Source organism: Centrocercus urophasianus, unplaced genomic scaffold, assembly GCF_019232065.1.
Source record: "Centrocercus urophasianus isolate 14NV4802_14NV808 unplaced genomic scaffold, USGS_Curo_1.0 seq_14, whole genome shotgun sequence".
Taxonomy (NCBI): domain Eukaryota; kingdom Metazoa; phylum Chordata; class Aves; order Galliformes; family Phasianidae; genus Centrocercus; species Centrocercus urophasianus.
In genome coordinates this window covers 44,581,222-44,604,951 of record NW_024884586.1, presented here as the reverse complement: position 1 = coordinate 44,604,951, position 23,730 = coordinate 44,581,222, and the positions used below count along the sequence as shown (strand labels likewise).

Below are 23,730 nucleotides of genomic sequence, written 5' to 3'. Positions count from 1 at the left end.
TCCCAGAGGAATTTCCTGCAAGGGCTCTCCCTCCCAGCAAAAGTCCTGAAGCCATCAGCATTCAGACAGTGGGGACAGCTCCGGCCGCAGCAGCGTGGTGCTGGAGGAGGCATCGCATTTCATTGCATTGCACTGCGCATCCTCCCACCCCACCCCCTACTGCTGCAGGCTTCCTCCCTGCATCCCTCCATCCTTCCTCCCCCTCCTCCCTGCATCACTCCCCCTCAGCATCCTCCTTCCTGCATCCCTCCTTCCTGCATCCCTCCTTCCTGCATCTCTCCTTCCTGCATCCCTCCCTCTGGCATCCCTCCCTCCCGCATCCCTCCCTTCATCCCTCCCTCTGCCTGTGAGGAGCTGCGGACATGGCTCTTAGCAATTTCCTCTTTGCTCAGTGCATCTGCTACTTCCTGGCCTTCCTCTTCAGCTTCATCGTGGTGGTGCCTCTGTCTGAGAATGGCAACGACTTCCATGGCCGATGCCTGCTCTTCACCGAGGGCATGTGGCTCAATGCCAACCTCACCGTGGAGCGGCAGCGCTTCACCGTGCAGGAGTGGGGGCCTGAGGCTGCCTGCCGCTTCAGCATCTTCACCGGGCTCCTCTCTCTGCTGCTGGCTACAGTGCAGGCCTGGCGGACCCTCTTCTTCCTCTGCAAAGGGCATGAGGAGTAAGTACCCCTGGGGAGGGCAGGGGTGCCCACCCCTCCTGTGGACTGGGGCAGATGGGAGAAGCCTGGGGACCAAACACTCAGCTCTGCACCATCTACAGCCCTGCTAAAGGAGTTAGGGTGAAGTGGTGCCTTGCCTGCACACACACCCTACATGTATTCCACTTGTGCACAGGGCAACCTCAGGAGGATGCTCCTACGCAGGGGCATGGCGTGGGGGACAGATTTGTTGCTGTCCTTTGGTGACTGGGTGCAGCACTTGGCCGTGCCAACCACGGTGGGTATGAAGTTGCTAAGGGGGATGGGGTGATGCTGGAAAGTACCGCCTGCCTTGGTCCCTCTGCACATCCTTGAAGGAGGAGGCCTTTCCCAGACCTATACTGGGTATGTGATAAATCTCAAAGGCAATGTGGCTGTGTCTGTGGAAGGAAGGAGGGAGCGGTAGGTTGTTCCACTGTTATTTTTATTCTGCTTTTCTTGTGAACATGACAACTATTGCAGAGAGCAGCTATCGCTTGGTAACAAGTGAGCAGAGCTGAGTGCTGTGTAGCAGCACAGCTGCTCTAGTGGATTGTTTCTCTTTTCAGACAAACCGAAATGCACCAGGCCCTGCAGGAGGAGTAGGGCCCAGTGTTCCAGGCAGCAGATCAGTGGTGCTGTGCACAGTGTTTGGCTCTCTGGTCCCTGTCTTACTACCTTTGATACAGCCCTTGGCACAGGTCACCCAGATGGTGGGTGCTACGGTGTATTCAAGCATCCAATTGCATGGAGGAGGGAAGGAAGGAGAACACATTGGTGGCTGGCTGGACTTGAAAAGCTATTTTTTGTTTACCACAATGAGGGTGAAGTACAAAACAGAAACTTATTTCCATATTAAAACTTACCTTAGAATAGCTAAGTATAATCATGGACAGTATATTTGAATTCATTTTCCTCTGGTCATCAAATACCTATTGGCAGTAGTTGAATCCAGACACATTTTTTCAGCTTTTTTTCAGACTTTCCCATCTCTCTGCCAGGATGCTGTGACCTGAGTGATCTTCATGCACAGTTATAGTGATGGTGATGACAATGTTTTTTCCAGTGTAGATCAGGTACAGCACTGAGCTCTGCTTTGTTCAGAAAGTCAGAGGCACCTCCTCTGTGCTGCAAGGTAGCAAGAAGAGTGATAATCATTCCTTTTCTAAAGCTGTTATTAGTTCTAGTGTCAACCTTGGTTTTATTCAGGGGTACAAGTCCACTCTTTTCTGTATCTCAGGCTGGCATGAGCCTGGCCTAAGTTAGATATGAAACCAGAGCAGTGACAATGAACATGCAAAACTGTGGCATGCCCATACCATCTCCATCTGCTATGGAGCCTGGCACTGCAGCCGTGAGCCGGTCTGTTGTAAGCCCAGTGAAACTGAAGGGGAAGGATGGTATTCATGTAAACATTAATCTAGAAGTTGGGTGTCCCAGAACCAAGCTCCCCTTACAATCTGTAAGAGCACCTTTGAAACATGACTAATTTAACTTCTTTTGTATGAGCGCTGGGATGGCACGACTGCCCTTTTGAGAGAACATAGACAAATCCTTCAAAGCTCCTATTAATCCAGGACCAAACATCCCAGACCAACTGGTAAATGCTGCCTCAACTCATTTTAAATAAGTCCTTATGAGGCCACATATGTTTTACGATGTGCAACCTGCAGAGTGGCTTGGGTTGCAAGGGACCTCGAAGACCATCTAGTTTCAACCGCTCCTGTCATGGGCAGGGTTGGCCACCAGAAATTAAGATGATCCAGCCCAGAATATTCCTAAGACCACAAACTCAAAAATGCCTCTCAGATTTTAATTTAATGAGAAATCAGGGAAAATAAATGGCTTTTATTAGTATCATTCCCTGGAGTAAGTAGACTCCTTCTATCCCCAGCATAAAGAAAGGGGCAGTAGTGGGCAGTTTGTCATATTCATTCTTATTGAATTGAATACTTTTTTCTTGTGGAGTTGCTAGTCTTTCTGCAACTTAGAATAGGTGCTCAGTTTTTCAGCAGTGAGACTTTGCAAATGTCATTTAGCAGCTTCAAGTAGCAAACAGTTTGGTCAGAAGAATGAGAAAAGGATTAGAAAGTTTTCATTACCTAGAACTCATCGTAGAATCATAGAATCATAGAATGGCCTGGGTTGAAAAGGACCTCAAAGATCATTTTGTTTCAACCCCCCTGCCATGGGCAGGGTTCCCAACCACTAGACCAGGCTGCCTAGGAGAACTGAGGAGAGTTAGGTAGCAAAGTGATCCTCTTTCAGCATAACCCAGTCATGATGAAGACTGCCCATGAGACTGGAAGATGGGTGAGCAATTCCTCATGGCACCACACTGAGCATCTTCACATACCTCGCAGCACATGCTTTGGGCAGGCCCTGGTTGCACAGACTAATGGGGTTGGCGTAATCTAACATCTGGCTGGCAAAAATAACGTATTGACATCGAAGTCAGAGATATCCCAAGAGAAGCTGGCCTGCTCTGCAAATTGCCCATAAAACTGAGATTCGTGTCCTATGATACCAGTAGCTTGTGTTACATTGCTTAAAATGATTATAGCTATCAGTACTGTGTTGTTTTATTTTTATTTTTAGTTTCTCTCTCCTAGGCAATTTTTGTCCCAATTATCATTTTGGTCATGAAATAATTTAAACTCCAGTTGCTGCATAATTTGAGCTAATGGCATTTATTTTAACAATGGTGATTTTCATCATTACAGCTAATGAAGGCCATTCTGTGTATGAACAATTGCCACTTACTCTTTATGATTTAGAGCCACATCCTCTTATGGAAAAAAAAATCAAAGAAGCTTAAAAGTGAGGATAATCTGACTCAAAATCATAATCCATAGATTTTCAATGTATTAGGTTGTCTTAATTAAAGCATAAGCATTTCAAATGGAAACTGATATCTTTTTGCCTGCTATATGCCGCTTAGAGAGACTGCTGATGTTGTGTTTCAGATGTTTATGAGTTACATTTTTCTTCCCTTTTATTACAGCTCTTTCTTTTATGCCTTCCTGAATCTGCTGATCAGCGCCTTTGTGGTGTTTATCACATTTATTGCTAGCACTATAGTGAGCGTAGGATTTAACATGTGGTGTGATGCAATTACTGAAAAAGGAAGCATGCCAAATAGGTTAGTACTAAAGAATATATTTTCTTCTTTTTATTTTTCGTATATGCACAAATGAACGGTGTTGTTACAAACTGTAGTTATTATGTGCAAGGTAATCAAAGAGAAAAATAGGGAACTCCAGATTCATTTCATTTGGAACAAAGCTGGAAAACCAAGGTTTGTTGCTTTTAGTTCCCCACAAAACAAAGTATGGTTTCTGTGATGTTTCATGGTCTCTTGTTGAGTCATGAACACATGCAAAAGAAAACCAAAAAGTTTCACTTATAAAGGAGATCTGGATTTGGAAATACTTGAAGTGGGGAGAGTGGTGCTATGAGTAGGGCAGGGGACTGGGAGACAGGGTCTTGACAATAAAAAGAAAGAAAAGGCTGACATTTTATGTCATATGATATTGAATAAGTATACTACTTAAAGCATACAATAATATTGCACATTGTCATATGTTGTAAAGTGCCATAGCAAATGTTCTGTTTAGGGCTGCAACGATTAATCGAATTGTTCGAATATTCGGTTAAAAATTCAATTACAAAAAGCGTCTAATCGAATATTCGGATAAGAACCCAAGATGAACGACAGCACTGAAAAGGACAGAGAAGAGGCTGCAGAAATCAAGCAAGAGATAGAAAGACAACCTCAAAATCCTGGGAATTTTATCACATCAGTAACAGTCCAAGTTATTTGTAAAATCTGTAGGCAGCCTCTATCTTACCATCAGAGTTCCGTCTCCTTGCTGGAGCATCCGAAACAAAAACACCCATACAATCCCTTCTTCTGAGGCTTTCCCTGATGATGTCAAAAGGTAATGGAGGCTCATACAATTTGTTTCATTGAGGGGTGAAGCAGATGAGCTGGGCTGATGCATATAAGTGGGAGGCACTTGGGGAGTGGGAGAACAGGGTTTTAAGTATAGTGTTTTCCTAACAGCTATTACAGTTCCATTTCATGGAAGATTGGTGTTATCACTTACATAATTACACCTTGTTTTTTAAAAGAAAGTATTTACACGCTTTTTTTTACCCTAGTTATAGAGAAGATTGGCAAGCAACCCAGTTACTGCACCAACTTATATATATTTTTGTAGAACTTGTCATTGTGACTGTTGGAAACACTCAGATGTTTCTTTGTTCTATGTTTGATTTGCCTGTCTGAAGATTCTGAAATAACTTTCTTTCTTCTTCCCCCATCCCCAAATGCTTTCCTTGGACAGCTGTGAAGAATTACAGGATATTGATCTTGAACTGAACTTAGAAAACTCTGCTTTCTATGACCAGTTTGCTATTGCACAGGTATGTCAGACTAGGTCATGGTTCTATTCCAGTTCATTTACCATTGGCAATTGATCTGGGATTGTTGGAGCTGAACTACAGTCCTCTGAAATCAATGGGAATGTTTCCACTGACTTCCATGTGTGGTGAATCAGCATGATTGTAAATGGTCACATTTGCATTTTATATCCAAAACAAATGGTTTTGAATGCAGGCATGTCAAAATTTGACTCTTACTCATCATGGAAAATCTACTGTTTCTGCAAGGTATGAGCTCTTCAAAGGCTCCAATGCTCTGGTGCCCTGGAGCTCTACACTGCTGTCAGGAATGAAATCAGAATCAGAATGGCTGACCTGCACAGACTCTGGGGCTGTGAGCTTTCTCTTTGTCAGAGATACCCTGAACCCCAAATTTGGTTAAGTCCATGTAGATACCTTCATATCAGGTACACTGAGGAAACCACAGTACAAGATATTTGAACATATCTCATTAATGACATGGTGCTTAGGAAATAAATGGAAAGCTTCCAAGTCTCTGTATTTGGTCTTATAAACCCAGATGAGCATATTGTTTCCAAGTCCCATAGAATAATTCAAAAATATTATTTACTCATGAATTGAGATAATGGTACGAATGAGCAGAAATACTTAGGAGACATTCTAAAGTACATAAGACATATAGGACCATACACCTCCATTTACATAACTTTGGCCCTTGTTTACTTAAACTGGCTATTAGAATAAACAGCTGTCCTGCTGTCTAGAAGTGTTCAAATTGTCACTTTTCTTAAAAATAAAAACTGCATTATGTCAAAGCTGAAATACAAGGATTCAATTCACCTGTTGCTGCTTTTTTTTTTTCCTGTTGTTGTTGAAGGCGTAATGAAATTAGAATGGAATTTCTGCCAGAAAACTTTACTACAAACAAGCATCCTCTGAGATAGGGGAGGCCAACAGTGCAGTACCTCAATCAGTAGAAGTGTAGTTATTTGCACAGTTAAACAAGAGAGAGTAAGTTAGCAACTTACTGCAGATCCGAGGCTTTAAGAACAGATCTCAAATGCCATGCATCTATGAGCCACCAGGCACTTAGGAGTGTTGGATGAAGTTTATTTTTCTTTCTGAATTTATGCTATTGTGAACTAATTACCCCACAATGTAACCATTCAATTCATAGTATTTTCTCAACAACATTCTGAATAGAAATGCCTTAAAATTTGTACTTCTCCACGGATAGCATGATGTTCAAAGGATTCAAGAAAAAAGTTCTGGAAAATGTCTTAAAGCATATGATAACCAAAGAGAAATAATCTCAAGAATTTTAAGACAGCCAGAATGTCACATACTTGGGAAATTCAGCAGCTGAATGTGGATTATACAGAGTTCTTCATTGTTGTACTGAGTATGTTTTTGTTTCAGTTTTCCTGAAAAAACATATTGTTTGGTTGTTTGTTTTTTTTTTCCTTTTAAGCTGAAAATAACTAGGCAGGGTTGAGGAGCAGTAGGACCAGAACCTCACAAAGAATAACTTGCAGTGACTCCATGGCCCTTGGTTTGGGTGAGATTTTGATCTTGGACGTTCGATTTTGTCTTTATGAAACACTACTGACATCGTTATCATTTCCTTTCTTCTCTAGTTTGGTCTGTGGGCTGCCTGGCTGACTTGGCTGGGAATCACCATTCTGGCTTTCCTGAAAGTGTATCACAACTACAGACAAGAGGACCTGCTAGATAGCCTGATCCATGAGAAGGAGTTGTTGTTAGGAAGATCCTCTTCACGAACCTGTTTCCAGGATGAGAAAAGTGCCATGATCTAAAGCATAAGCAAATTTCCAGGGCAGGATCCAGAATTTATTATTCAGTAGTGCAAGATGATGTTGAGTCAGAGTATTGAGTGTGTGAGATCTTTTCTTTTCTGAAAAAAGATATACTTGTCAATCACTTACTTCCTCACTGAAAAATTCTTGGCAGAAGTATATATGTTAGGATATAGAGAACAAACGGCCATGTGTGCCTTTGGCGCAGCAAAATTTCTGTCCTGCACACACATGGAGCAGCACAGCCTGTAATCTGCTGTTGTTAGCAGTGCTCCTGTATGCTATTGCTGCCTTTTGGATTGCTGTCCATTTTTGAGGAACATGCTGGCAAGAGCAGGCTACAGAGTCTGGGCTATTCCTCCAAACTGTTCTGCAACAACAACTATAACTGGAGCTGTGACAAGGCTCTCTTCTCTCCATCTCTTCCCCTTTGACAGTAAATCTGCCCCATTCTCACTTTGTTCTAAGCGATTGCAGCTCTGGTCCAGGTACAGGCTCTTGCTGTCTCTGTTTTTTGCTATGTGTGGACAATGTGCTGTTGCTACTGCTCTGATTTTGAATTTGTTTAGAACATAAGACCTATGTTCCAGATGATATTTATTATTAGATGGTGTTAGTGAATTTCATGAATCCACAATATTATTACTGTCTGTTAAAAGCTGTGTGTCATTTCAAGGGATGATGGTGGTGATGGGTTGATGGTTGGACTTAGTGATCTTAGAGGGTTTTTCCAACCTTAATGATTTTAAGAATGTTTGTGTTTTTGTTTCTTCTTAGATTTTGGCATGACCATCATTTATTATGGCTTCTTGAAGCGTAGTTTAGCTAGCAATTTCTGAAGCTTGCATACTAAGAAATTAAACCGAGTTCATAGGATTAATGCTTGTGCATTTGTAAATGTAACTTGGTCCCTAATATTGTATGCTATTCAGTTCTGAGTATCAGAGTTTACTTGTGATATTTATTTCATATAAAGTACGCAAAATTACTGTAAGCATTTGCATTGTAGGTATCTCTGTGTATCTATCAACATAGCAAGGAGCATGAACCGCTGAGTTATTCCGTAGGTAGCCCTGTGCTGAATGGGCCTGTTCCCCACTCCCAGGCAGGAGTTACAGGGCTGACAAATTTTGCTGTGATAAGGGAGAACTGTTACTTTCACAAAGCTCACTCGTGATCCTGTTGATGCTTTCAGTTTTGTTTGGCCAGCATGTTAATGAATGAGGTGGATGAAAAGTAGGTCCAATAATTAAGCAGAATGACTCAGATGAATGTGAGATTTGCATGGCAGAGAAATAAAGTTGTGCTAGAATTAGGCATTTATCCACGTGTGCACAATGCAGAGAACACTCTCATTCAGCAAAAAACTTCAACAAGAAGTTATGTTTCTAAGAGTATCCTGACACTTCCTGTGGCAGCTGAGCTTGAGTTGACACTGAATTTATTGCAACACAGGTGCAGATCATGTCTATCCATACTGCCTGGTAAATAGGCCTAGGGAGAAGACAACAGGCTGCTACCATTTACTGTGGTCTTCTGGGACTGTCTGGTACTTAAAGTTAAGTACCTGTTTAAGTGGCTGAAACAGAATTTCATAACAAAGTCATAACAAGTCCTGTTATTTGTAAGGATTTTAGGGCATAAAATCTAACAGTATGTTTAACAAGCAAACTGTTCTCATAGGTTTAGGGAAAAAAGCAAACAGCCACAGGGTGTGAAGCAGTGATCTGGCCCTGTGAATGTCACTTATATACCTAGCTGGCCACAGCTATCTGTAGTGAAATCTTGTTTTTCAGTGTGATCTGAGCTCAAATTAACTAATACCAATTTAAAATTCAAAGACCAAGACTATTGGAGGCTTTTTCCTCAGTTTGTCTGTTGCAGAAATGCTAAGTCATGATGTGCAGCAGTGATTGAGCACTGGTGGAAGGCAGGGCCAACACAAGGGAGCTCAGGTGCATGCAATGAACCTGAGTGACCAGAAGGGATGGAGCCAGGAACCACCCCCTCCCAGACCTCATTTAAGGGTTGGCAGTGGAGGGAAGGGTATCTTGTTGGAGGTTTCTCTGTGCCTGAAGTTTTCTGAAGGTAAGCAGTTACTTTGGCTGTTGCATTTGATCAAATCCTCGTTTGCTCCAGTATGGGGTCTTGCTGTTCTGCTGTCGTTGCTGCACTTCCACTGTGTTTCGTGGTCTAATCAGAGAGAGATTCTGGTAGTTACCTTTGCTGGACTAGGGCCTCACCTTGAAAAAGTGTTTGGGATGTGAAGGCCACTCTGTTTCCCAGTTGCTTCTTTGACTGTAGAAGGCGGAAGGCACCACTTCTCTTTCTAATATCTCTTTGAATATGAGATTTGCCGTTGATGTCTGCTTCCGCAAAATACATCAGTGCATGCCCAACTCCTTGCTTAGGACAGTGTTGCTACTTTATATAATTCCTGTACGTGCCAAATCATACTTTGGTTGAAGCAATATGAGTTGGGCCACAGTTTCCTGTTTTGCCTGTGAGTCTGGAGAAGTGGAGAACAGAAGACAGCAACTGCTTCCTCCTTATTCCTCCTGAAGCACCAACCTGGTTGCTCTCCCTGAGAAGGAAGATGCTGCTTCTCTTCAGTGAAGTTGCCCAGAGTTATTGCTCTCTTCTAACTCTTTTCCTTTGTGTCTTTTCCTCTTTTCTACTTCCATGAGAAGCAGTAGATACTGAGGCTAGAATTTCTACTTTTGACGGTTTTTGTGATTAATGTTTGTACTGGCATTTATTGCTTTGATGTTATCTCACCAACATGCTCTTCATTGCTATGTAACTTTGAACATCTGGGACAGCTGCAATTCTACCACCAAGGAAAAGTCAATAGGAAAGAAAAAATTCTGAAGTCCCAACAAGAGTCACCTGTAAACTCTGTCATAAAAGTTCAACCTCCTCTATTTCATTCACCTGGGTGAATTCTTCTACCCCTACTTCCATTTCAGTGCCCACATGTGTGAGCATCTTGGTTGCTGGGGTTTGCTGGTAAACTAAAAAGAGACTTTGAGCCTCATGTGCCATCAGTTTCACGTGACTGGGTAGAGTGAGGCTAGCACCCAGTTTGTGAGCATCAGTGATGCTTATATTGGTAAAGCTGGTTTTGAAGGAAGCCCCTGGGCTGGTGATCAGCTCTTTCTCTGAGCCAAAGGGAGGAAGGGTGCAGTTATTGGACCTGCTTTAGTTTTTTTGATTGCGTTTAGCTTTCTGCAAACTCTTCTCTGAAACCTTAGACACTCAGGCCATCAACTGAAAATGTGTTAGAATATCAACATTATTTACATCTTCTTATCTACATATAGAAGACCTCTTTCATACCATTCTAACCCCTGCTTTTAGTCCTTTATAGTCAAACGGTCCATTTAGCTGTAGTAGGATTTTGTATTAATCAAATGTTGCCTTTCTGTGGTATTTCAGTGCTTTGTCTATTTTGCCTTTCTCTATTTTGCTATCCAAAAGCAGGTGTCTGGGAACACTCTACCAAGAGGTGTATTTAAAGAACTAGATCTTTGCATGGTATTTATATTTATTATCATGTGATGGAAGAGGGGGGAAAAAAATCTTTGTGACATTTACTTATGCAGCCCACCTGTTGCTGCCCATAGCAAAGCTGGGATGTTTGTATACTGCTGTAGTTTACTTGCTGTGTTCCCTATGATGATAAAGCTGTAGTCAGAGAGTCTTCATTTCAACTTGTTTAAATTGCTAGTAAGAAAGAGTGAACCTTAGATAATGAAAGACAAATGGATACTGCTTCTGAGACACTGGAGTGCTGTCAAATAATTATTCTATTATGTTGAATATGTTCTCCAAGTTCTGGCTACCATCTGTGGTTAACTTCCCTGCCAGTTCCCTGCCAGTGGTGCATGTTGGGTTAGAAAAATCTGGTCTACAACATGTTGGCTGAGCTTTTAGCTCAATCCTCATTATCATTATATAATGAGGAAACAACTGAGGCTAACTTTTGGAATAGGGCACAAATGCTCACAACGTCCTGTCCTGCTAATTCATGAGGAATCTTTCAGTTGTGAACCTTCAGTAGAAATCACAAAGAGAAGAGCCTCATGATTTACTTCAAGAACTGAAGGATGTGTGTGCCATGGCAGTGTTTCTATGGTCCCTTATAAAAATGGTTATTGTAATAAGTGGTGATGGATGCTTGAATAGATAGATCTTGTTTATGGAAGCATTCAGTGTCAGGGAAATAGTGTATGTACAATGTACACAGACAAATGACACAAACAATTCCATTGCTCTACTGTGATATGAGCATGTGCAGCTTGGTTTGGAGTAGTTGTTAGATTGCTTTAACTTTTGACACTGCCTTTTTCTTACTAGTATTGGAGTCTGTGTAATAACATACAGGTTATGATATGTGTGTGAATAGGATGTGAGCAGAGTGGCCAGTGCACAACCTTTGAAGGGGTGAAATGTGTTTCTAATAGGGGTTTTGAGAGGTGTTTTAACTCCTCCCCAGTCTCTGGGTAATGTCCTGATGTTATGGTGTATTAGTTCTGGTAAGAACAAAGTAAGATTTCCTTTCAAGACCATCTCTCCTTATGTAAAATGCTGCTGATTTAATATAGGTAGTATTTAGGATGGGAATAGAGCTACAGAGGAAAAAGAGCACACATTGTATGATTTTTAGTGCTTTAGCAAAAGACCATTTTACCCAAGGATCAGGAACTTTGCACCATGGGCTCCTGGAAGAACTGGTGACTTGGCATGGACGTAGCCCTGTTGTTAATTCCTTTGTGTTTTAAGTACAAACATGTAGACAGCAAACAGAACATATCCTGAGAGGAGTCTCACCTCTTTTGCCAAATAGGTAATTCTGAAATACAGCACTGGCTTAAAACAGCCAGAAGGTTTTTTTGGAGCCAGTCATTCTCTTTGGAAGAGAAGATCAGATGACAAAAATGAAGACGTATTTCAGATACAGTTATGTAGGAGTAGGAATCTAGATAGGAAAATTAATTTGGAAACACACTTTCTTCACCAAAGAAGCTCAAGCAGGTCTTTGCTTTAGCATGTTGCTTCCAGTATGAATAGTGGGTGAAAATGTCCTTGGCTGTGTTCTTTGCTGAAATAGAGGGCTATACTGGACAAGCTAACTTGTGTTCTGAGTTCTTGGGGGTACAGTGACTTGCATGTGAAATGCAAAACAAACTGAGGGAGGACACCCAGGATTCCCTTGTACACATGAAGGCATTCAACAGTAAGATATGAAGCCATGCTTCACCTTCGTTTGTCCTCCAGAATCTTTTAGTATTTGTCATATATTAATCCAAACCGTGTTTTCATCTTGTGTATTTTAATCCTTAGGTTGGTGGCTGGAGGCTTCCATGGAGGAGTAGAAGTATGAGTACACATCTCTTCAGCCTGATGTAGATATAGAATCTGGGGTCTCCTTCTTAGGGAAGTGTGAGCCATGGGCCATCACTTAATCTTTCTGCTGGAGGTAGGGTTTCTGCACAGTGTCAAACACACATCCATCTCTGTGATGGGTCTTAGAAAATGAAGTATAAAATGTGCAGACTCAGAGCTGATGTCTCCTGCACAATATTCAGTGCAAGGCAGCCCATTCCAAACCAGGTGTTGGTGAATGTGGCTTTCATCATCCCCATTCTCTGAAGATCTCACCTCAAACATATTGTATGTAAAGTCACTTTTGTTGTTTAAAATCTAAATTCTACAGAAATCTAGCAGTCATTTGCTGGTCAAATTCATAGTTATTTTTGTGACAAACCAATCTGGATTTTGATAAAACTTTTGTCTTTTTTTTTCTCTAAATCAGTGGCCTGGGTGTGTACATCCTTGAGCTAATGGGAATTATCTGTATACAGATCCTAAATTTGCATCTTAGACCATTTCCCTTACTGATTGAAGTAGTCATTTTTATCTCTATGGAATGTTTTCTTTGGAGATAAGAAACATTCTATCTTTGAGCTTAGGGAATCATGGAGAATAACGTTTTTACACACCTACATTAAACAAGAAAATGCTCACATAGTTTCACGAGTACTGGAATGGTATTAGAATTATTTCTGTTTATTGTTGTCATCCTGTGAAGTATACACTTGTATCTTCGTTCTTTACAACGAACAGATATAAACCTAAGAGTTCTTCTGGTTTTTTTTTTTGAAGTGACAGGCTTCCACTCAATTTCTGAATATAACAGCTTTACAAAATGCAGCACTTTGATGCACCCTTGGCATAAAAAGGGAAGAAAGCAATTGTACTCTCTAAATATTGTTTTTTTTTTCCTGAGAGGTTAGACAGCAGTTTACTTAATATATAGCTAGTACTGCTTATTTCAAGGCAGGGATGTAAATGATAGCATTTTTCCATTCTGTTACTGGAGGAATATTTATATAACCACACTTTCTTTTGTTGTTTCTGTAGTCCATGCCAAAGAGTAGAATTGAACTGATACTGCAAACGTAGCTTAATGTGAATGTATTCACCTGAGTGCTTAAACCTTTCTACCTCTCATACCTGCTATAGTTGCTTGAAGTGGTATTCAGTTCTTTTGGCTGTTACATGCAATATCTGTAAAAGCTTAAATTCTATTTTCACAGATAGCATAAGGATTTAGGACTTAACTTCCTTGGATTTTTAAATTCAGTTCCTTGTTCCTAGAAAATGGACATAGAAACCCGAAGGCAGTGAGATTAGCTGTTTAGATTAGTCAAATAATGCTTATTTATTATTTCACCAAAAACAGCCAGCAATGGTGGTTCTTTAGACGTGGAAGTTTGTGTTACTCCTAATATTGTATATCATAGGGGTGGTAGATAGCACTGAGCAAGTATTAGAAGGGCTGTAGCAGTCATTGCCAGCACTCCCCATGGGCAAGGAGCTGCAAGGCATAGCTTTAGCTTCCCTACTGCCTGGGGAGTCTTCCTGTTAGAATTTTTCTGCCTGGTTTGAAAGTCATAGAAAATGACACTTTAGTGGTGATGGTGTTTATCAAGGAGATAAAGTACCTGGCAGTGAGAGCGATTGGCCAAAATAGCTTGTATTACTTGTTATGGTGGGAACGCAATGTGAGGTATTTTTGTTCCTCTTTTCCACCTGTCTATGGTGTAAAGAGATGCCCTGCCAGGAGGTAGGAATGAAGATCCATCATTGCTGTTGCCTCCTTGGATGATTTCTTACATAAGTGGATATATGACCTTGTGGTGAAAGTCGTTATTTTCCACTCCTTTCCCTCCAGATTTGTGCATGTTTGACTCCAGTTTGTGTACAGCTTCTGAATGCTATTTAGGAGCTGCAATTTCTCTTACATTCTATGGCAGACTTTTCCATTTGTTAGAGAAATAAAAAGCACTTCAGCTTTTTGCTATTCTCATTTGGAAACCTCAAGGTTTGGTGCCAAGCCCTTCCTTTTACACAAACCAGGCCTGATTTGGCTGACACATTGCTCTAAAAGATTACCAAGATTGGTGCCAGCATTCCCTTAAGCAACCTGGTGGAATCAGATGAGTGGGATGATAATCCATAGATTTACAGCAGGGAGATGTTTGAAAATCCTGTCATGGTATACGGCATAACACGGAACAGAGCACTTCACTCATTCAGTCCCACAGCAGAAGGAATTATTTTTTTTCTTGTTTAACACTGCAAAGTGCAACAGTTTGTGTCTGAGATACAGCACATCCTCCTGTAGCACACTGGATCTTGATGTTGATTAACCACTGCAATAATTTAAATCCTCATTGTTCAATGTGGTCACCATTTGGTTTCTAAAGATGCTGACAGTCTCCTCAAATGAATGTTTTTTAGGAGATGTAAGCAGTTCTTTGGTGAATGACTACAAGACCACTGCAGTGGGACCACATCCACGGTAAATTGGTGCCACTAGAGATTTTTCTCAAATGATCCCTGAATACAACTACTGCTCTTTTTCAGCTTTCTTGAGAAATGAATATATCATGATCTAAAGTGTGCTGCTAAAAGGTTTTTGCAGGTTTACAAAGAAAAGTAATAATCTAGTTCCACTGACATCTCCTTCCCATGAATCCTTTCTTCTCTAAAAACATTCTTGGAAACATTAGAGTTTTATTGCCACCAGGCTAATCAGGCCTTGTTTCTTGTATCGCTTCCTACCAGGAACAAGGACAGCTAAAGGGGGTAGAGTACTGTAAGTCAGAATAAAAATAGATAATGAGAACTGTTAGTATTCTTCCTGTGAGGGATTTCGGCATTCAGGCTGTGACGTGAGGGATCCAGTGTGGCTGAGCCTGGGCTGGCAGTGCTAATTCCAGATTCAGCCTCAGCTTGGAACACTCAGGTTTTCATAATTTGTTTTTGAGGTCTCCAGATTTTGACAATTTGTTTAACTGCTGAAAGTAGGATTGGGACAGATCTTTAGCTGGTGTACACAGCTTAGCTTTGTAAGCCTTGCTGGAGCCGTGCCAGTCCACACAAGCTGAGGGTAGAGCTTGCTCTGTTTTGAATATTGTTTTTCATGCTTTGTATGCTCTTCTGTGGTGTAATGAGTGCTGATTTGGAACATTAATTGCATGCATTTGACAGAAACAGAATTGGAGTTAAATTTATTGTTGTTTTGATACAGTCTCAAAGGGGGAACTTTATACTAGTATAATTTTAATGCAAGCATTTGTAAACACCTGGCAAATAGAAATTGAAAGTCCAATCCTTTTGCTAATGGAGTCATTGACAGTGTTTCCTTTGGCTTTAGTAGGGAGCTGGACTGGGTTCAGTGTAAGTGGTGTACTCAAGTATAACTGATAGCAAGTGTGTTTTATATATTGATGCTTTTTGCTGGACAGTGCATTGGCTTTTTATGATTTGTTGATATATACAAATAAACTATTTGAAAAGTTAGTATTTCTGTGCCTGTTTTTTTTGAAGGTGAATTGAAATTTGTTAAAAAAAAAATAAATATGGAGGCACCCTGGTTAGTGCACTCATTCCCTGGAATCTCCTTGCTGCAGCTCCCATGGTCAAGGACATGACCAATCTCCTAAACTGAGCCCTTCCACCATCTTCCAGCAGTGAACTCTAATGCTACAGAAAGCAAGGAGAAGATAATCCAGTGTCAGGGTGTTGCTGAAGGTCAGCTTGTTAACAAGTGTACAGGGCTACTGCAGGTTGCATGGGGGGTTCATTTTCTAATTGTCAACTCACTAATTCCTGTAACAGCAGCCTTTCTTTCCAGAAGTGAGACTAAATAATCCCAACAGCCACTGTGGAGAAAGAAATAGAGAAAGGAGTCCACTCCATTATCTCCTCAGTTATTTCTTAGGGTAGTTGCAATGTGTTTTTTTTTTTTTTTTTTTTTTTTTTTTTTGTAGCCACATGCTGTTGACCTTCTGCTTACTTTGAAGTGGTGAAAGGCAGAAACAACTGAAAATGCTGCCACAGACTGCTTGCACTCCTTGTTTCCAGACTCAGTGTTGGAGAGGTGAAGTAATAGAGTAGAACTAGGAGCAGACTTTGGGGCTGTAAATGTGAATGCAAAGTGTGTTAGAGGTTAATGCAAAAAAAAAAAAAAAAAAAAAAAAAATCAAATATCATATAACTGTGTGCTTTTCTACCTCCTTGTAATCATTTGGGTATGGCTATGCCAGCTAGTGCAATCAGGTGGTGCTGATGGGGTGAGCCTGCCTGAAGAAGGTGCTGGCAGCTGCCTTCTGTTTTTGCTGCAGGAATGTGCTGCACACTGTCAAAACAACACTACCTTCTGCTGATTCCTGCTATGCATGAATTTAACTCCCATTGCATAGGGGATAATAGGGAGCACTTCTGTGTATGAAAACAGGCCTAAGGGCAGAACTCTGTGCTCTCTTCTGTCCCTTGGGTTCTTGCCAATCCAGACACTGCTCATGGCAAGCTTGCTTTCTTGCAGCCTTCTTCAAAACTTGCTGTGAAAGTATGTCCCTCCTCTCTGCAATTTGAGGCAACAACAACAACAAAAAAACATTTCCAAGCTAGACTAGACAATTGCTCAGATAGCTGGCTTTTAGTTAGTCTTCATGTTGGCACCACAGTGAATTCCTGTGAACGCTTCTGATTATTTATTACAAACTGTGTAGTCCCTCTCCTTTTGTTTTCCACTTTATAAAGCAATTCTCAGGAGACATACTGGAGGAAAACATTACCCAGCACAGCCTGCAAGGGAAACAGTAACCAACACAACCCAATCTGTATAAATTCAGAGGTCATCTCCTTCAAACTCACCAAGGTGTCACACCTAAGAAAGCAGTGTTGAGCAAGAGCAAGGAGAAATCCTATCCAGCTCACAGCAGTGTGCATAGATGTGTGATGGATAAAGAGCAGAGCGTGAGAAGGGTGCTGTGTGTAATGGTTGGAGGGGACAAGTGCTTCACTGTGAGGAGAAAATAAAACAGGTAAGTCTACAGTGGAGTTGTGCACTGGTAATTAATGGCAGGCCCAGAGGTCATGATTTTTACTTCTATTTCCATTCTGGCTATTGACTTGCTTCATTCACTTGCACAGAGGCACTGGCTTTCTCAGCTGCAGATTCTTCAGCTGTAAAAGGTCACTGCTCTCCCAAGGACAGATCTTAGCTTTTGTTTCTGGCTCTTTGGTGGTACTCTACAATGCATTATTTTGGCTCTCTGCATTTTGCCAAATACCTGACTGGACTGCAGCAAAGAATCCTGGCCCAGGAAGCTTCCCAAAAACTTCGGGAGGCTGCAGGCAACTCAAGCGCTGATATTGCCTGTACCCAAAGCTGTACCAGCCAGAGCTAGGAATAGCTGTTCCCCTGCTTAATTTCCCTTGACAACCTGGATGTGATAGCCATTCTCAGGGTGGGCCTCTCACACTGATAAACTTGGACACAGCGAGGTCAGCGTGGTTATTTTCCACCTCAAGCATGGCTAGAAGAAGGTGGGCCCCATGCATATGAACATGCATATGAATTTCCTATCATCTCTTGCAGTCCTAAAAAGAGTTCCTGGTTAATTTTATCCCTTTGTTTTTTTTTTTTTTTTCAAGTTACTGAAACCAGGTGAAAGCACACAAGAGGTTTGTGGTACTGTTCTCCTTCTCAAAGTGACCCAGCTCCTGTCAAGCCAGACCTTGCCTTTCTATATTGCAATATACCACAGCTTGCAGTGTAGGAACTGACTCTTCAGGGAAAGCTTTCCCACCATAGATTCACCAGAACATAAGTTTAAAGCTGCTTCTTTATTATCCCAACAGTGGGGTGAGTGGAGGGAAGGCAGGGAAGCCGCAGGGGACTTATCCTGTGAGCTGGGGTGCATGAGTCTTTTGCATAGAGTCACTGAGCCAAATGCTCCTGCAGTGCCCTCTGTGTTCCAGACCAGCAGCTCCCCAGGTGCAATTGCTTCTGCCTTCACAGCATGAGAATATCTGCCCAAGTCAGTTCTTAATAGCTACAAATATATATATTTTTTTGGTACTCGTTATTTGTCAACTTGCCACTCTGCTCTGTGTGAAGGCTCTGTAATTGGTTTTCTTCTACCTTCTGTCTGGTTTAAATTTTTGGGCTGCCTGGATAAGCTTGCTTTTTTTTTTTTTTTTGAAAGTCAATTAGGAATAAAGCTTTTTCTTTTTGATGCATTACTGAGGTGGAGGAGTTAAAGCCAAGGTCTTGTGGGCATCTCTTCCCTCTTCTCCACAGTTTTCTTTCTTCAGCTTTTATGGGCTCTGCTGTCACCATCACCCTTATACATGTATCAAGTATTACTTGACAAGAACCTAGGGCCTGGAAAATAATCATGCTGTTTCTGTCTATGGTTGACTTCATCTTGAAGGTCTTTTCCAACCTGAGCAATTCTGTGATTCTAAGAACAAAACATAGCTGAAGCTCATAAGATTGCATATGCTTGGTTCCCTCCAGAGAGGTGCACTGTATGGTACTACAACAGAGGATAACAGGGCTTTGACCAAACACCTTCATGAACAGTCTATAATACCCTTAAGCATGCAGGCATAAATGTGAAAGCTTCCACTGAAGATAAACACAACCATAAATTTTGGGTTTATGAATGGAATCAAACCTAGAGGATTAAGTTCTGATTTGGTAATTAACTTGGGATTCAATGCTGCTCTGTATTGTGTTAGGCAATTGCACTGTTTAGTATTTAAATGAGTTTTCATGTTATTTTTCACACCTAGGAGTCAAGTGAAACATTAAAAAACTGCTTTTGCCCACGGGGGGGAGGGAGCATAAAGGGAAATGAGAAAACCATTTGCTGATATTCTACTAGCAGTCATTTCAGGTATATAAATATAGCAGCTTGCCAAGACTTTGGCCACCAGAGCAGTGTTTGTGCAGTAGTTCAGCTTTATGTTAAATTTTGCGGACTAGTTCTTAGGAGGCTTGAGGAGAAAAATGGTTTGGTATTTAATTCTTTGACCTGAGACTCAGGAGACTTCTTTCAATGTGCTTCTGCATGCACAGGTCAATAAATTTCTCTCTGGCCTTGCTCCTCATAGCAGCAGTTCATAATCTCTTCGGGGGACAAAATTCAGACCCTCGTTTGCTGTTAAGGATAATGGAGCATCAGATTGGTGGGACAGTAGTGCTACTACTATCATTCAGAAATATTAAATAAAAAAAAAAAAGTAGATACTAGAAAGTGCACAAAATGGGTGGTGTTTTTTTTTTTTTTTTTTTTTTTTGCTCTTCAAGGTGGATGCTCATGTGTTCCTTAAATGTGGGCTGGGACATTCACTCTGACATGTGGTGGTTATCAGTGCTGCCTTCCTGCAAATGGAGGACATCGCTACTACCTTGTAAACCAAGTCCAGCATTTATGAGCAATGTGTCTTATCTGAAGAAAGAAGATAACAAGTCGGGATTGAAACTCCTCCAGGACTTTGGTATCTTGTTTCATGCTGGCGTAGAAGAGACTTGCAGCCAGGATCAGTACCACACAGAATGATAGCCCCAGGAGCATAGGCAATCCAGGTGATGACCTGTCATGTACTAGAAACAGGTAAGAAGGAAACAGAAAGCAGCATTATTTCAGCATTATTACACTTCCCAAATGTGATGCCCTACTGATGCCATTGCCCCCCTTTTCTGGGAACAACAGGGTACATGGGGCCCTGGCATTGAGTCCTTCTGTAGGCATTAGTTAAGTGATAGAGGGTTATGCTCCTGATGCAGGCTGGTGAGTATAAAAGATCTAATGGTGCGTTTAAAGAGTTTAATTATATACAATAAGAAAAGGATTACCATAGCTAATGCATAATCTCAAATTTCCTTCCAGCAATTATTTTTTTTATGCCTTTAAGCTAAATGTTAGGTTAAATACTAGGAGAATATTAAGCTATCTCACCTAATTATTTAATGCTCACAAATGTTCAGTGAAAAGAGAGGGTCTAGATTTCTGTCTTTTTCTCTTGTTATTTGGGCTGTTTTGTATCCCTGCTAATTACAGTAAGAGCTGAGAAGAGGCTCTATTTGGTGAGAAGCACACTCAAAGTCTGGCAGGCTTAACCTCTCTGTAAATGCTAGGTGTACTAATTATACTGGAAATCCTCAGCATTTGCTCTTAAATGGAAGGATACTGTAAACATTTTTCTTGCCTGTTAAAATATAATTCAGAGATGTTTAAAGTGCTGTAGGTCAGATATAGTACATGTGTGGAAATCAATGGGCTACGTTTAGCTTGCTGATGCTCACAAAGCTCTTTAGAGATGCCTCAGCTCTTATGTATGTATCCAGTTTGATTCAAGTCAGGTAGCTCTGTTTGACTGTGTGGTCATTGCACCATTAGTATTATTTTATAAAGCACTTTGATAATAAACATACAGCATAAAACCAAATTCATGCCTGAATAGAAACTCGGAATGTGCAGCTATTTTCCTGCCATATGCACATAATCAATAAGAAGATAAAACTTGTGGATTATTATGGCTAAAGAACCAGCATTAGCTATAACATATTTAAATTAGCTTCTACTACCAGCCCTGGTATACACAGCAGTCCATTAAATTGTCATTCAGATGTACAGAGAGGAAGGTAAAAGTCATAAAACCAAGCAGAAACACATAACAATATATCAAAAAGTGTATTGGGAAAAGGTAAAATGTTAATAGGCAGTCATTTTATAGCTTCTAGAAACCAAATCAATGTCCCATAGTAGACCTGAGTGAATTATTTGCAGCAAATAATGTATTCATTTGAATTTTGCCTTTCTTTCTATTTTGCAAATTATCCATAACAGTCCTCAATTTTTATAAATTAGATTATTTGGTATTATTCTATGGATGGTTTATATGGAAGTGTTTGGCCAGGAAGACTGTGATGAATGGTGTCCTGTGGGGATCCATCTTAGTGCTGAGATGCTGGAATAGACTGTCTGGAGAAGTTGTGGTTGCCCCATCGATGGAGTGTTCAAAGCTAGGTTCTGAAGTCCTGGGCAAAACTATCTACTCCCTGACTTAGTTGCTGACAACCCTGCCCAGCTCAGAGGGTTGGAACTAGCCAATCTCTAAGGTCCCTTCCAACTCAAGGCATTCTATAATTTTATGAATTTACTCACACCTTCCTGATTTTTGCAGAGTTTTGTAATTTGGAAGGTGATGTTTCCCTTGTGTGATCTTCCAGACTACACAATATAGCTCTTGACTGCGTGTGAAGCACACGAAATTTCCAAAGCACAGGGCCTGCCTGATGAGTATATTTTATAAGGGTGAAACTTTTCTGTAATCCTCAATGGTTTTTTACATCAGCCCTTTTCTATTAAGTACTCAAAATAATTTTCCTTCTTGTGAAAGTTACTTTCCAAGTCAAATTTTAGGATTGCTTAAAATGCAAACTTGGCTTTTCATTATATCCTCTCAATACAGGAATATGCTTAGTCCAAAAAGAAAAGAGTGATGATCTATGCTCACATAACTATGTTCACTGCTATAGAAGTGTGCTTGAGTGCAAATCTGCTTTATTATAAGTAACAAATAGAAAATCAGCTTTAATTTGTTATATTGTTTGTTGGAACAGCACATTCAGCCCTAGCCGTGTGCCCATACACATAAGATAAAAGAAAATTGTCTGTGAGAAAAGCACTGGACCAGAATACAGGAGGTTTTGTTTCACATCCTGTATTGGCTGTATGTTTCTGTGCTGCCTGATGGTTGTTGAGTCTTTTCAAGCTCCTTCCTCCCCATAGAATCTTGTTCCTAGCCCAGTAACTCCCTCAGCTGATGCTACTGTTTGTATGAGTGTACAAACCCTCTTCCTGGGCAACTGCGGCAGTTGGAGGATGTGATAACATTTGCTTCCTTCTGGCCTCCCAGTGCTATGGCTCTGTGTTTGTATATGTATGTGCACATCTGTACTCTTTCCCCTCTTACTGTACTGCATACAGAAAGGACTGGATTTTGGCCAAGTCTTCTAGCAGTGATCAACATCTTAATAACATCCAGGTACACGCATTTCCTTGCGGGTCTCTGAGGCTGGTTGGCCTCAAACATCCTTGCAAACAAAAAGGAAAAAACATTATTTTTATTATTTCTACCCTGGTGCTGCTGTATAAATGAACTGTCTCTTCCCCACATAAGAAAGTCAGCAGGGTGAACTACTCTTTTGCTTGGGGTGCTTTCCTTCCATATCTTTGTGAAAAACCTGTACCTATTTCATTGCCATAAAATATATTAATTATATTTAAATTAAAAATAGCTTCAAGGATTTCATTTTTGTTTCCACTATTTGTCTTACTTGAGGACTTGTTTAAAATACTGCACCTGACCTTATCAACACCTTGTGCTTTATATGCTGAGAAAGAAAAAAACAACAGCTGCTGACAGTTTGAAATGGTTCATATGTGGAGGGTCTATTTACAGAGTGTGCTCCCACAGCTGCAAAGCAAATTCAGGTTAGTGCTGTGGATGGCTCGAAGTTAGAATGTGGAACTTTGACTTACCCACTACGTAGTCACAGCAGGAAATAACTAGAAAACAGAACAAAGACATTCTTAGATGTCTGGAAAGAGGGCATCTCTTGTCTGCAGAGGTAGACACAGTGGATAGTGTGTCTGCAATTATCCACTGCCTTACAGACACTGGGCAATATCTTGCTGAATGCACTTACGCCAGATGAGGATTTACCTGCTCCATGCAAACATACGTGTCAACAACCTTATCAAGAAACAGCTTTCACTTCTGCACTAGAAGGCACCAGATATAGCGTACTTTTAAGCCAGCGAGAGGTCTGTATGCATACCGTCTGTATGCACTTCAGGAAGGTGAGGGGGGGAAAAAAAATGATTTCACAGGTAGAGATTTCTGCTGTTACATGGAATTCAGGAGTCAGATCTCACAAAAAAAAAAAAAAAAAAAAAAAAACAAACCCACAAAACACCTAAACTCTTCCTACTCTGCATTGTTTATAGAAGGGAACTGAGACAAACCAGAAGTTGAGAGAAGAATGAGGTTTAGAAAACAAACCCTGCTGTAAGACACAACCTTCATCTGCTATCCTGGAACTGCCTCTGCTTGGCAGCTGAGACTCAGATGCAATCCAGCATGAAAAGGCCCAAGTATGGAAAAACTTTCATCTTGACAGTAATAATGTTGTATGGGTGAACCCCATACAACCATCTAAACCATAGGCTATTTGTAACACAGAACATAAACTATGAGTTGGAACTTTTTTTTCCTCTCTCCATGAAAAAGAGTCAGTATCTTTGTCCTTGCAACTCTCTGCAGCTCAGACACAGCTGTGCTGATGTCAGAGGCAGTGGAAGCCAATACTTCAGCCCAAGTTGGGCTGACTGCGGGGTGCCAAATGTTGTTTTTTCTGTTGTGTTTTTTTTTTTTTTTTTTTTTTTT

The 23,730-nt window shown here is 40.9% G+C and overlaps 2 protein-coding genes across 5 annotated transcripts in view; one reads left to right on the top strand and one right to left on the bottom strand.

Moving 5' to 3' along the window:
* The first annotated feature begins 362 nt into the window (after window positions 1–362).
* On the top strand, window positions 363–6,986 carry TMEM179 (transmembrane protein 179). The gene is made up of 4 exons (XM_042814768.1): window positions 363–664; window positions 3,687–3,824; window positions 5,032–5,110; window positions 6,727–6,986. Exons 1-4 carry the CDS (start codon window positions 363–365, stop codon window positions 6,904–6,906), a joined length of 699 nt encoding a protein of 232 aa, XP_042670702.1. The 3' UTR covers window positions 6,907–6,986.
* Window positions 6,987–18,092: 11,106 nt separating this feature from the next.
* CUNH14orf180 (chromosome unknown C14orf180 homolog) overlaps window positions 18,093–23,730 on the bottom strand; it is a 20,273-nt gene continuing 14,635 nt past the window's right edge. For all 4 annotated transcript variants that reach the window (XM_042814227.1, XM_042814229.1, XM_042814228.1 and 1 more), the window contains 2 exons: window positions 22,824–22,850; window positions 18,093–19,879 (listed from right to left, as the gene is read on the bottom strand). In XM_042814227.1, coding sequence (XP_042670161.1) covers window positions 19,680–19,879; window positions 22,824–22,850 — 227 coding nt within the window. In that variant the 3' untranslated portion in view covers window positions 18,093–19,679. The remainder of the gene's footprint in view (window positions 19,880–22,823; window positions 22,851–23,730) is intronic.

What these genes read in the sequence shown, in the direction of transcription:
- TMEM179 (XM_042814768.1), top strand. Translation starts at nt 363, where the DNA reads ATGGCTCTTAGCAATTTCCTCTTTGCTCAGTGCATCTGCTACTTCCTG. An exon ending in CTCTGCAAAGGGCATGAGGA is followed by an intron (nt 665 to 3,686) that starts GTAAGTACCCCT and finishes CTTTTATTACAG; the next exon opens with CTCTTTCTTTTATGCCTTCC. An exon ending in AAAGGAAGCATGCCAAATAG is followed by an intron (nt 3,825 to 5,031) that starts GTTAGTACTAAA and finishes TTCCTTGGACAG; the next exon opens with CTGTGAAGAATTACAGGATA.